The 14,806-nt window shown below is 44.0% G+C and overlaps 1 protein-coding gene across 1 annotated transcript; it reads right to left on the reverse strand.

Annotated features, from left to right (window-relative positions):
• Positions 1 to 281: 281 nt before the first annotated feature.
• LOC147730551 (gamma-crystallin-3-like) lies at positions 282 to 14,023 on the reverse strand. The gene is made up of 3 exons (XM_086958590.1): positions 13,907 to 14,023; positions 10,877 to 11,119; positions 282 to 618 (listed from the first exon to the last, which is right to left on the reverse strand). Exons 1-3 carry the CDS (start codon positions 14,021 to 14,023, stop codon positions 343 to 345), a joined length of 636 nt encoding a protein of 211 aa, XP_086814716.1. The 3' UTR covers positions 282 to 342.
• Between the last annotated feature and the right edge of the window lie 783 nt (positions 14,024 to 14,806).

Raw genomic sequence — 14,806 nt, forward strand, 5'->3', positions numbered from 1 at the left:
ACTACATCACTTGACTGAGTAACACACAAGGAGCTAGGCGGACTGCGAAGCGCACAGCAACAATGCAAGATGGGTTCAATTATCACATGGAAGTACATAATCGTCTGCTGAAGCTGAAATGGTGAAAATGATAAATGTTATGAATATAGTCAGTATTGTAACCACAAAGTGTCATGTGCAACAACACGTCTGAAAATGTAAAATCTTATGGGCAATGTAACTGCTGGTTGGAAAAATAAAATGAAAAACATTTAAAAAAATTAATAAAAAACCAAAACAACTTAATGTATGCAATATTTATTTGTGTGACATGGATTGCTGAGGCAGAACATCAAAAGTATCTCAGTAAAGATCCCGAACTCTCCTGAATGATCCAACCTTGGGGCTTGAGGCTCCCCAGTCGCTGTACCTCCGGTACTCTCCGGCCCTCAGGTAGTACTGACGGCCTCTGTAGTTGGGCTCTTCATAGAAGACCCAGTGCCCCTCAAGCACATTACAGGAGTGGATGTCATTGTAGCGGAACTGCTCGTAAACATGGGGACAGTCTTCAGAGAACTCCATCATCTGACCTCCAAAGTTCTCTCGCTCATAAACTCTTATTCTGTAGGATCCACGGTGCTGGACAAGGAGAGAAAAGAAACTAGAATTAACTTTCTTAATACCATAAAATAAAATGTAAGATAAAAAAACAAACAATACTTTCACTTAAAGAAAATGTGCTCTGTTGAGACGTGCTTGTTTTACAAAAGCGTACCTTTTGCTTGATATGTAATCTCATAATGTGGTTATAAAGCGCAACATTCACCCCATGATGATATGGGGTGCTAAAGCGATACTAGCTGGGATGATAATGAACTGAGTTCAAAGTAAACCATTAGGCAATCTCGAAGATTAAGGCAGCAATGAGAAGGGAAATTCAGCATGGAGAAATAGCGGATGTATACAGTCTATTACGATGATAACTAATTTATTAAATTTACTTATACGTGCCGTAGTGTGAAAAAGTGTTCAGTGCTGTATGCACTCTTTTGGGCACTAACGGGTATTTTGGTCTGAAAGCTCATTTTGCAGCTGGCTCGCATTTAGCACTCACTACTTTCCCGTCTTCAGCGTTTTCCGGATTTTGACAGTGAGTGTGAACATGTAAAATGGGGTTATTAGAGCTTAATCTATACTACTATTATAAAGAGAGAACTTGCACCTTTTGGCCAGGTAAACTCGGGAACCACACCCGATACATATATGAAATTGTCAGGGTGTGTAGATGGACATAGGCTATATAAATAAAAAAAAAAAGTAAATTAAAAAAATTAAGTTTGTAAACAAAGTAGTCCCCTGAAAGTAGCGCCGGCCGGGACCTAGCGCTGGGCGCAACGCGACATGCGTGATGGCGATGAAGGAGGAGGGTGGTGCACTGACGAGCGGCTGTGCAGTGAGGAGCGGCGGCACAGGTAAGGAAAGGGAAAGTGAGACTATGTGATGCAGGGGGAGGCAAGAAGGAGGCAGCAGTAAATGAAAATGTCGGAGCACGATTGAGTCGGGGCGGGAGGGGGGCGCGAGTGAGTCGGGGCGGGAGGGGGGCGCGAGTGAGTCGGGGCGGGAGGGGGGGCGCGAGTGAGTCAGGCGGGAGTGATTTGGAGCGCGAGGGGGGCGCGAGTGAGTCGGGGCTGGAGGGTGGCGCAAGGGAGTCGGGGCGGGAGGGAGTCGGTGCGGGAGGGGTTCGGGGCAGGAGCGGGTGCACTGCCCCCAGCCCCTTTCTGCCCCAGGCAATGCTGGGGCGGGCTGCTAGTAGGGTACAAAAAAACTATGAACCCTGGACACATATATAAGACTGGATGCAGAAAACAACCCTATAAGTAAAAAATACCTTATGACCGTTTGTGCCTCTGATATAGCACGAAATGTAAATTTTATAATCGGCGCACAGTTTCTGCCCAAATAAAAATAGAATGGCCTATATGCATAAACCAAAACATCAGTAAACGATTTACCATCTCAAAGTTCTTAGAATATTTTTTCAGGCGAAATAAATAGTAAAGAGACTTCAAACATCAATTGCAAACCATGATGAACATGTATCTCTATTTCCCTATTTTCGTATCTTGCTCGGGAATATGGAATATTTCTGCAAGAAGTAAATGCTACCAAACGATCGTTCTATAGCAGCCCATCTTGCTCTGTGTGCTGCGCAGTCCATCAAAGGTGTAAATATTAACATGCTCAATATTAATAGTGACCTATTTTAAATGAGGTTTTGGTGCAGAGAAAAGGCAACTTGTTAGAATTTATTTTGTTGCAACGAAAGTCAGTGATTTCCTAGATACACAATTACATCCATCATAATGTGAAAATCAAGAAAATATAAAGGTTAAAAGGACAATAAGCAATACTAATAAAAGGACGAAAAGACTGAATTTGACAGCTAAATTAGAGATTGTTACTGTACTTACAGGCACATGCATCATTGTTGGCTTTCGCAATTCCATAATTGCGATTTTTAAGGAATTGCAATTAAGGAATCGCAAAAGCCTATACATGTAGAAATTGCTTAAAATATAGCGATTTTTAAACATTCCTTAATTGCGACTCGCAAATTACGAGTCGCAATTAAGGAATACCTCCACATTCAATCCTATGGGCCTAGAGGCCCATAGGAATGAATGGGAAGACATTCTCAATTTGTGAATCTCAATTACAGAATCGCAAATTGAGAATGCAATTTCAAGGGTGCCCACCTGAAATTGATCTGTGCACATATGTTGCACACACACATGCCCTAATGGCATGTGTGTGCGCAACATAAAACTTTAAAAAATGCACAAAAGTGAATTTTTTAAAGTTTTTGCAAATTACCATGAAGTTCAACTTCATGGTAATTTGCTCCCCCAAATAGCGAAATAGTTGTTTTTTTACTTTCATCCATTTAAGGAATTGCAAAATGTAATTCCTTAAATGCAATTGTAATTTGAGAACTCGCAATTAACTGCGAATTCTCGAATTGTGAGGGCCTTTTTTTCTTGATGCATCGCAAAAGGTAATTTTGCAATCGCAAACGGCCGATTTTTGCGAATCGCACCGTTTGCGATCGCGAAAGGCTTTGATGCATGTGCCTGAGGGCTAGCTTTTGGGTTTGGTAAGGGAAAGTGTTAGATATGAACTTTTGAAGATGGTTTTTCTCATTCCGGTATTCCTTGTAATGTCTTTTTCTTCGAGGGGAATTTCTCATTACTACTCCTTACAATATAAGTTTCTTCACTGTTGCATTTTTCATTGTCACATAGATCAAGAATCTGCTTCATGTCAAAGTAACTCCAAAAATTGCCAAACCATGCAAACAGTGATATCTCTGCATCGTCTTAAACGAAATGCTGTCAAAGCATTCTCCTAAATGTGATAGTTAACACAACTATCAGATACGTGATATAACACTGAGTTCATTGTTAATTTCTTAAGCTATGGGCGTAATGACATTTAATATATAGCTGGAAAGAAACATCAATTTTAATTTTTGGTTGGGTCATTTCAATTAAGTTTTATTGGATAGTCAGGTTGTTCAGTGCTACGTAACACAGTAATACATGTTGGAGTTTCCTATCTTTACCAACCTCCTCTTGTTCCATGATGGAGGCCCCAATTATACAGTAGTATCTAATCCTATTTAGATCACACAACCTTGCTGATACAGTATCATAACAAATGAAATGTAAACCTGGACAGGTGATGTGAGCTCTATAAGAGTGGCTAATAGAGTGTGTGTAAACTGAAGAATGCCAGAAGCTGGTTATACTGGGGCATGACTAAAACATGTGTTGAAAGGCTGCCGATTGGGCTTGACATCTGGGGCAGATAAGGTCAGCCATTGGGAAAATACGGTTTAGACGGTAAGCTGTGAGGTAAGCCGTATGGCGTATCATATAGTGAATGTTCTTGAATTGCGCTTTTTTGGAGATAACTTGGAGAGACTGAGTGCCCGTGTCCATTCAATGTCATGTAGGGGTGGTACTCCAGAGTTGAGTCAGTGGGACCCCAGTATGGTTGTATATGGCTTTGTAAAGCCAAGTGATAAGATGCCACCCTTCTCCCATGGTGTGTAGTGTATGCATCACTACATGGGTGGGTGGTTCTGCATAAATTACACCCACAGTGACCTGATAACTGCCTGTGTAAAAGATATTGATGTGTTGGAATGTTGTATTTCTGGCACAACTGGTGAAACAGGAGTAAATGGACATCCTGAAACAAACCCTCCACCGTGTCAATTGAATGTTCATACCAGGTTGCTAATTTGTCAGCAATAAAATGCCCCAAGGGTGCAGGTAGATCCTGGAGCGAGTGGCTGGGGAGTAGGGTAGTGTGCACTTTGTGAACTGGAAGATTTTGCCAAGCACCTCCAAGCAATCCACACATGGGAGGACCATGAATGGTTCAGATTAACAATGCAATGTAGAAGTTGTTGAATTACATGCAGGGTTAGGGACCCTTCCCTGCACTGGCTTTATAAAGATTGTTTCCCCAAAAGCCACCTGGCCACTCCCTAAAGTTGCACCATGAGGTTATAAGCCTCAAAAGATGGCGCTCCCAGCCCTCTGCCCCCTGACTGGTAACTGAAGCTTATTTGGTGCTACTCTACATTTCCTGTTATCCCAGAGCTGATTTCCCAAGTCAAGAAAGAATTGCCTATTAGGAAATACTGGGACATTGACAAAATAGTAAAATAGTCAGGGAAGCAAAATTATCTTTGAGAGAGCAACTCTACCCGGCATTCCAGCAGCAACCACTGCGAAAACTGCATTTGAGACTTGGGGGCGTTAAATAACCTATGTAGGTTGCCATTAAATAAATCCTCCTAAGAATGATAAAAGCAGACCCTAAGATACCAGACCACTGCTATCAATCACGTCAATGACTCTCCACCCAGTTGGCTAACCTGCGGTGGGCCATCACAGTTGAGTAAAAGTGAGAAAATGCATGATTTCTCCCAGTTCACCCAAAACTCTACTACCTGCTCAAAATCTTGAAATGCTGCTAAAATAGGGGCCACTTCAGTCAGCGTGTCCGAATATATAGTAGTACATTGTCTGCATATAGGGACACTACATGCACTGTGCCCTCTAGCGGGATGCCACAGCATCGTACCCCCGCTCTGAGTCACTACACCAAGGGCTCCATTTCAAGGGTAAATAGCATAGCTGAGAGAGGACACCCCTGCCACATACTGCCGCTAATTAAGGAGGAGGCTGAGATCAGGTTGCCTACGCGTGCTCAAGAAGTAGATTTCATGTGTAGAAACGACCCGGCACCATGGCCCTCAGGACATCAAACATGTATTCTCAGGACGGGGAATCAAAGGCCTTTTCTAGGTCTAGATGAGGCATGCTGCTAAGGGTTAGCGCAGTGTGGACTGATCCATGATGTGGAAAAGTCGTCTGATGTTGTTAGATGTGTTACGACCTGGTATAAACCTGTCCAGATCTGGGTGGGTCAGTGTAGGTAGTAACTGCCCATACCGATCCGATAGCAAATTTCCAAGGATTTTATGATCTGCGCCTAATATACCTATAGGTCTGTACGAGGTCTGTGCAAGAAGAGCTGGGTGGGGTCCCTGTTAGGGCTGAGCAAGGGAACTAGAAGAGACTCTTGAAGAGAAGTTGGGAGCAAGCCTATGGTAAGAGTCTTATTATACTTAATATAATTTCAACCAATTTGGCAATTTGAAGCATGGTGATGCGATCATAATATTCTACTGGCAGGCCATCTAAACCAGGGGTCTTATTTTGGACCCAGTCATGTATTGCCCTCTTCACCACGTCTACAGTGATCAAGCCATCAAGATCCTTCCTACGATGGCGGTGATGTAGGTAAGATTACGGGATCTAAAAATTGGTGAGTTGCCTTGGGGTTGTTGCTGGTTGTTCCAGATATTACCTGGTGTAGTAGGAATTGAATATTTGCACTATGTCTACTTGGGCTTGCAACGGATGCCCCCCGTCCAGGTTTGTCACCCGTAGCATGAATTTGAGTCTTATTTATTTATTTTATTTATTTATAAAATTTCTATAGCACACAAATACCTTCCGGTGTCTCGGCGCTAGAGCTTACAGATTGCAACGGGGTTCCTATTGGGAGTTTACTGATTAAAAAGCCAGGTTTTAAGATGCTTTCGGAATGTTAGCAGTGATGGGCTAAGTTTGATGTAGGAAGGGAGCAGGTTCCACAGTTTAGAAGCGGAAACCACAAAGCGTTTGTCTCCCCATGTGGGTTTTTTTGTGCGTGGGATTTGAAGCTGTTGGGCTGCAGATGAACGTAATGTTCGACTAGGTGTATTAACACAAATGGCCTTTTTAAAAAATTCTGGTCCAATGTTGTTCAATGCCTTATATGTGATACACAAACCCTTAAACTTCGTACGGCTTCTAACCGGCAACCAATGTAGTTGACGAATGATGGGAGAAATAGATGAATACTTCGGTGTGCCAGTTAGAATCCTTGCGGCAGCATTTTGAACAAGCTGTTATTTGTTCAAAACTTGCTCCTGCGCGTTCAACAGTAGGCCATTGCAATAGTCCACCTTAGACAATACCAAAGTGGACATTAGGGTCTTGCCTGCATTTGGGGGAAGAAATGGAAGCAATTTCTTTACCATTCTTAGGGTAAAAAAAGGAGGCTGAGACCACTGCGTTGGCATGGCTGACAAAAGCTAGCTTGTTGTCGAATAGAATCCCCAGATTCCTAACTTTGGATACTGGTGATGGAGGGGTTCCTAACTCCAAAGGCCACCAAACTGGGGACCAAAACGGGGTCAGCTCACCAAATACCATGACCTCAGTCTTGTCAGAATTTAACTTTAGACAATTCTGATCCATCCAGGTACTGATGGCTCTCATACCCTCCTGGAAGTTAGCGGCCACTGCTCATCCATTTTTGTGGATCGCCAGGACCAGCTGGGTGTCATCAGCGTATGAGGTCAGTCCAATACCAAATGACTTGATCACCCTCGCCAAGTCCGACACGTGGATGTTAAAAAGTGTCAGACTTAGCGAGGAGCCTTGGGGGACTCCACAAGGCAGAGTGAAATCAGGGGAGTAATAACTCCCCATCTTCACAGACTGCTCTCTATCAGCCAGGAAGGATGCCAGGAGTGCTTTGGCTTTGCCCTGAATGCCTATTGCAGCGACACGGTCGATCAGGATGGTATGATCGACTGTGTCGAAGGCTGCAGACAAATCCAACAGTATTAGGACCGCTGCACCACCCTGGTCCATGATTATCCTGACCTCCTCTGCTGCCTTTATCAGAGCAGTCTCAGTCCCGTGGCCCTTCCTGAACCCAAACTGGGTGTCATCCAGCAGATCGTTCTGATCAATATAGTTCGACAGCTGTAAGTTCATTGCCTTTTCAAAAACGTTTGATGGGTAGGGGAGCGAGGCAATAGGGCGATAGCTTTTTGGCTCTAATGGATTTAGGGTCGATTTTTTTAAGAGAAGTTTTACAGTGGCCTTTTTCCAGATTGAGGGGTAGTCCCCTGTCTGAAACATGGCATTACAGATGTTAGTGAGCACCGGGGCTATCGGATTGGATATGGGTTTGAGGATGAGTGGGGGACATGGATCCAACGGTGATCCTGACTTAACAGTGTTCATAAGTTCTTTCATAGACAGTTGGGATAGAGGGGAGAAAGCCTCAAAGGTTGGCTTAGGGGACGTGAGAGGGATCTCCAAGCAGGCTGAATCAGTGATAGTTCTTTTAGTAAAGTTGTTAAAGATGTCTTTGACCTTTGCCTTGAAATATTCCGCTACCTTATTGCAGAAAATTTGAGATGGTTCTGTGGTGGCAAGAGCTGGTGGATTGGCTAATTTTTTAACCACCTGATATAGCTGTTTGCTCGAGTTTGGAGCTAGTTCTATTTGTGTACTATAAAAGTTACATTTTTCTGCAATTATGAGTTTTTTGTGCTTGACAAAGCTTTCTTGTATGTATCTCTGTCATTGTTGTCGTATTTCATACACCAACGCCTCTCCAAATTTCGGCATCATTGTCTTTCAAGCCTTAGTGGTTCGAGAACCACGGCGCGGAGGGTTTAGTGCGGTTTGGCTGCATCTTTATGTTAGGTGCTAAGCGGTTAAAGGCATTGTTCAGCCAATGTCCATAGTTATTAGATGCTTCATGTGGATCAGATATGTCTTCTGGTCTCGTGGACTCCAAGGTAATATGTAAAATGGTGGGATCAATGTTTTTCCAGTCGCGGCATTTAATCTGGGGGCGAATGGGAGGGGATACATTTTTATGATTCCTGACTAAGATAATAAATTTCACTGCCGAGTGATCCGTCCATATAAGCGGGAACACTGTAGGGTAAGTCATATGAGAATTGTTTGTAAATAAGCCATCCAGGATGTGGCCTGCTTGATGAGTGGCTGAGGAGACCCGCTGTTCTAAGCCGAGAAGTCCGAGATAAGAGTGGACGAGTCTTTATCTGCAAGATTTTCTAAATGAAAATTAAAGTCTCCCAATTTTGTGTAGTCCGAATTGGCAGCTACTGGTTCTAATAGGAAATTGAGGGATTTCAAGAAGGGTATGCGTGAGGTAGGTGGTCAATACAACAGAGTTCCCTTGAAGGTTTGTATAGGAGAGAGAGTAATAGTGAAACCTAAAACTTCAGCAAAATCCCAATCTAATGGTTCTGTTTTTATGGCTAAATTGGCTCGGTGTATAATGGCTAGACCACCGCCCCTTTTGCCGGATGATCTGTCTAGTCTAATCACATGATAGCCGTCCGGGGTGGCTATACTAAAATCTGGCCAGATGCTGGATCTGCCCAGGTCTCAGTTATAAACAGAACGTCTATATTTTGGTTGGCTATGAGTTCCGCCACGTCTTCCCTATGTTTTATAAGAGAACGTGCGTTTATAAGTGCGCAGATTATGTGTTTATCTTCATTTCTAGGGACCAGGAGGGATGCTTGCTGTGATTAAGGTAACGTAATCCTAAATGAGCAGTTCAGACAGGCGTTAGAAAGTAGGTTACAAAAGGAATCTGTTTCAAAGTGAGTGCAGCTCTTGTAATTCCCATAATGATAGCCTGCGAATAATAGCAAGGAGAGGCTCAATCAATGAAGAATGGCATGCTTTAGTGTCAGTCTGAGCACAGCAGTTTGTCTCGTCTGGGAGTGGCTGTTGTTTATGGATTTTACTTCCTCCTCAGAGGCCTTCGAATCCCAAGACAACTCTCTACCAACCCCTGCTATATTTTGCAAACAGAAGCCACAGGTTACCACCTTAAAAGAGTACCATTCTATAGCGCGGGTGGTAGCGGTGGCATGGCTACCTACAAAATAGCAGGTAATATGTGTACACTGTGCCTTGCAGAAGGCTGCCTTAGCCAATTTGTCTTTGGAGAGTCACCAGGTTTGGACCAGGGGATGCGATGCACCCCATTTAATGTCTGCAATGTGGGCAGTGTGATCGGACATCACCTGCCCCTGATAGTTAGAATGAGAAAGCAGTGGGGTGAGGACGGGGAGCAGAGAAAACGGTCTAGTCAGACATTTAGGTTGTGCATGGCCGAGTTGAGATAGTATAGACACAAGTGTGGACTACGGGTTCTCCAGGCATCTAGGAGAGACCATTGCTGGGTCATCTGGGCAAATTGTTGCCAGTGCTAATGGGCTGGGGTGCATAGAAGAAGAGGGTTACAGCGGTCTAGGGAAAGAAACAGGATGTTGTTATAGTCCCCTCCCAGTTACCACAGAATGCCTACCCATAGGGCGAGGATCCCGGATAGGGCAGCCGTATACTACTTGCTCAGAGTTACGAGCATGTATACATTCCAAAAAGACTAGACCACCACTAGTTGGTCTTCTGTAAAAACATATCTACCTTATTATCAACCACCGTTCGGAGGCTCTGAAAGGGGTTCCATGTACGGATCCATAGCTAGGTTCCTCGTGCATAGGAATAGTACACTATATCATGCCGCATGTGTTTGTGGTGGTCAAGCCTTTGTTAGCCCACCAGGGATATCACAAAGGGATCAGACTATGCAGGTGGTTTTATCTAATAGTGCTGAGTGTTTTCAGTGGGCACTGTTGCAGTATGATCCATGACAGGCCATGCCAGGAAGGCAAGTTAGTAGTCCCATAAAGTCCCTCATCACTTATTGGTTCTTTATAAGAGGAAAGGTGCATTAACCACATGGCTGCTGGGCGTTTCCCCCCCCCCTGTGCTGGAAAATGCCATTTTAGTGGCACCAAGACGAGCTCAGCTCGTCATCAGCACACGACACCCGTGGGTGATGACGAGCTGAGCTCGTCATCAGCATCGAAAGGGTTAAAGCAGTCCTCGTCTGTTTCTGGTATGACAATTGGTCCGGCTAGGAGCTCCTACGCTTACCAATTAGAAAGGACCATAGGGTCAGGGGTCATGCCTCATGCCTGCTACAGGCCTGCTACAGGCACCACAATGCCCACCTCACACAGGGCAACCAAGACCGCTTGATGCTGCTGGACCTACCACAGAACATACGTAGCAGAGTGGCCCGGCTCCCTGGATAAGAAGCGTAGGGCTTCTCAAGTGGCTGCAACGACCCTCGGCAGTTGTTCACAGGCATCCCGCTTATTTAAGCAGAATAATTGTTGAATTATTGTGCCTGCTGGCCAGAGCTAAACTAGCATGTGTCCGCCATCTTCAGTTACTTGGCCACGCCACTTTGGTTGGGTCATATGTTAGAAGTGGAAAGCAAATTTCCACTTGAGGACTTCAAGATCGCCAACCTACTCTGTCATGAAGCTGATTAACAGTTAGATTTCATGAGTACAGTTCTTTGAGGTAGTGAAGATTTTAAAGTACAGATAAATAAAATGAAGCGGAGTAAGACTCACTTGTGGGGTCAAGCGGCAAGACCTGATCGAGTCGTTGAAGCCCATCCAGTGCTGGAAGTCCGGGTACTCGCCTCTTCTCAGATAGTACTGGTGCCCCCTGTAGTTGGGGTGTTCATAGAGGATCCAGTTGCCACTGTCCACTCGGATGGAGTTGCAGCGGCTGAAGAAGGATGTCAGATCGGCACACTCAGTGCTGCACTCATAGGAGCGGCCTTGAAAGTTCTTGTCCTCATAGAAGGTGATCTGTTAGAAAGAACATTTTATTGTTTAATACTAGCAATTGAAAATTACAAACTATGATTCGTTATTTTTTGTCAAATATGTAATCTATTGCTTATCTAACTTTAATTTTCGAACATCGGGGTTTCTGAAGTCACTGGAAAAAATATATTAGAATGTCTGGGTTACAATATCAGCAGACTCAGACAGTGGAAAATATAAAAAGGCTTGTAAGGTGAACTATCCACAGTTATACAGGTAGATGCAAAGTAGGGCGTCTCAAGCTATGCTACTGACAGAGCCTTCCATGTGATCTGGCGCAGGTCAGACCTTTTTTCATGTTCAACATAAAATTATTGTGAAATAAAAACAATGGCACATCACAAAATTCAATTATTTCGGATTTTTTTCTGCAATTCAATGAGTGCATGTCGTTTTTGAGACTCAGATCATCTTTTACCTCCTATCCTTATCTCCGCTACTGCTTGGTTTTCTTCAAAATACTATTCACACTTAGGCCCAGATTCACGAAGATTTAGGGGCCTTATTATGAGTCTGGAGGTCCACTTTCCATGGACCATGGACAGTGGTGGTCTACTAATTGCCCTGATATGATTAGGGAGGTCGGGCCACCCTAAGACCACAACATCCGACGCAAATGCCAGGGAAATGCTAAACCCTGGAGGTTGTGCGGCAGTCCAAGGCCTCATTATGCGTTGTGGTGCTTCTGCGGCCCCACCAAGCATATTAAGAGTTTACTCACCACCACACTTTTCATAGCAGAGTGACCGTCATGAAAAGTGTGTTGGAGAGGAAACAAAGGGGGCCTGCAGGGCCCCTTTGTGCTTCATGCTGTATATGCACACAGTGCCCCCCTAAGTACATGAACACCAGTACCTGCATGGCACGGACTGCTGTACCTGCATGGCACGGACTGCTGTACCTGCATGGCACGGACTGCTGTACCTGCATGGCACGGACTGCTGTACCTGCATGGCACGGACTGCTGTACCTGCATGGCACGGACTGCTGTACCTGCATGGCACGGACTGCTGTAGTCCATGCTGTGCAGGTACTGCCTTTGATGTTCCATTATGGTGCCTATTTCATTGGCACCACCCTGGGAACGCCAGCGGTCAGTCTGCTAGACAGGATAAAACTCCTAATCTGGTGGGGAGTTCAAACATGGGTATGGCAGTGGAGGAGCAGGGCGGTCCCGCTCCCGCACCACCAAACTCATAATAAGGCCTTTAGTGCTGGGTTAGTGTTACTTTTTTAATACCAACCTTATGCTAAGCCTTTTACAAACCAACGCTACTTGGTATTAGCGTAGGTTTGCATGGAATAGTAATGTAAAGATGCATGACACTCTGCTTTGCATTACTGTGTGCCAAGGGGTGAAATTTGGGTGATGCATGGGAATTCCCATGCAACCACCCATGCGTTTTAATGCTAAGCCCTATCTGCTAACATTAGTAGACAGTGTTTAGCGCAGAGAAGCAATGCAGCTGTAAAGCAGGCATTAAAAGGGGAAATGTTATTATTCTCTGTTTATTTTCTGACTTTACATACATTTTGCACAGTGATAAGTTATATCCTGCTTTGCATTGCTTAGAGCCAAAGGGACATACCATGGGTGTTCCCACACAACCACCCAAGGTTTCTGTCACTTCGCCCTATTTACTTAGCATCAGAGAATAGCGCCCATTACAGTTAGGTGCTATGAAGGAGACATTTTTTTTCTCCTTTATTTACTGACTTTGCACGTGTGCTGCACTGTACAGCACACATACAAAGTGGGAACATGTTTAAAGTTAGGCTAAGCATAGTATTTTGTACTGGAAGGTTAACCTTCCAGTACAAAAATGATGCTAGCCTCGTGGAGACCCCCTTGCTCTGTGGTGCAAAGGGGTGTCCGCGGGGCACAGCTGCATATTTCTACACCAGAGTTAGAGAGAGTGAAGGAGAGGGTCATATTTCGGTAAATATGGCGCTCCCTTGCTCTTTCCTTCTCATGCAATGCGGACACAGCATTTGCGGCTACAGCACTGCGCAGCTTGACAAACTGGTAAGTCTGTCCCTACACGTGCCTCCACAAAATATTAGCCTTGTTCTCTTGCGATAAAAATATATTTGAATCTCCAGCCAAAATTACTAGGCCCTAATTAATTAGTTGAATGAAAATCCCGATTGTGTATATGAAATTGGCAGGAAGCCCCTCCCCTAAGAGATGTTCTGAATGAGTTGAAACTCGCAGAAATGATGTACAAAACACAGATACTACTGGACAAAACAATGCCATTTGTCCTCTTTCTCGACGGTGGAAACAGTGACTCTGCCATTACATGGAGCAGCTCGAACTCTAATTCGCCTGCATGTAATCCTATGAGATGAGTCCATTGCTGAATGCATAATCGCAAAGCACTAGTATCTGCACATACATGGTCACTAAACTGAACACGAACAAAATGCAGGTTGCATCTTCGTGACTTTTCTGATGCCATCTATCGCAAAGTGAAACAGTTCGCTAATGTAGCGATGGAGTGATGCGCTCCAGACGCACTGGACGCAAAGGGCCATACATACCCACTCGGAACTCAGGGCTCCAACATAAGTGACTTAACCATCTACAAAAATCACCAAGATTCGCATTATATTTACGAAAGAAATTACCTTTAACTAATGCCACATATTTTATAAGAAGGCATTTCAGATTTAACTAACGAGCCAGCTATTCACATAAATTGACACATTCTTGCCTATAAATGAGGCTCTATCACAAAATTACACACACTGGTATCTCTCACTTACTTTCCCCATGTTGGCTGCTGGATGGATTTGAGACCTCGGTGCTGTGATGGGCAAGACCCCTCCTGATATACATGCACTAATCCCACCGTCTGTACGTGGACAATACATTGCCCGCATACAACTGTTTCTGCACAGTAAGGTAAATGTAAATAGTGCCCTTTTCAATGCAGTAAAATACCCACTGGTATTGTTTGGAGTTGCTTACTGAGCAATCGTTTTGCTGTGAACAGAATCCAAAACACAACGTTGTGAAAGTGTTACCAGCACCCTATTTAGAACACATGACAGTAAGAAACAGAACAAAAAACGTTCTAGAGTTCTCGCTGGAACAATTGTTTATTTGTAAGTTTCTAGCTGCACTCACTAAAAATTCTCGTTTCAGACAATAGATCCATCGAAGAACGATCAGTTTAAGAATATTACTTATACTAGGAGTGCAATGAGAGGGATTTCTATTGTACAGCCACTATGATAATATTTGCATTTATTAATTTGATGATGTATTTATTTGTTGGTTTTATATAGGACTCACCAGACTCAAATGCCAGATCGCCTTAAACAAGTTCATAATACAAAATGTAAGAGTCAGAAAAAAATAAATGGCTCAGCCAAAAACAATGTAACTCACGTGTATATATATATATATATATATATTACCTACTGGCGGTCGCCAGTAGGTAGTTATAGTTAGGATTATTTTGTATAGGGAAATCGCAACATTCTATTGGGAATAACTTTGGCGCCGATTGAGGGCTCACCTCCTTCCCTGAAAGTTTGGGGGGGATTCGTCAAGCGGGGGCCGAGATAAAAGGGGGGTTCCAAAACGTGTTTTCCCCATGTTAATTTCCATAGGGCGGTTGGACTCACTTTTAGCCCGAACGGCTGAATGGATTTCCACCA

Source organism: Lissotriton vulgaris, chromosome 2_1 (genome assembly GCF_964263255.1).
Source record: "Lissotriton vulgaris chromosome 2_1, aLisVul1.2, whole genome shotgun sequence".
In the NCBI taxonomy this organism is placed as follows: Eukaryota; Metazoa; Chordata; class Amphibia; order Caudata; family Salamandridae; genus Lissotriton; species Lissotriton vulgaris.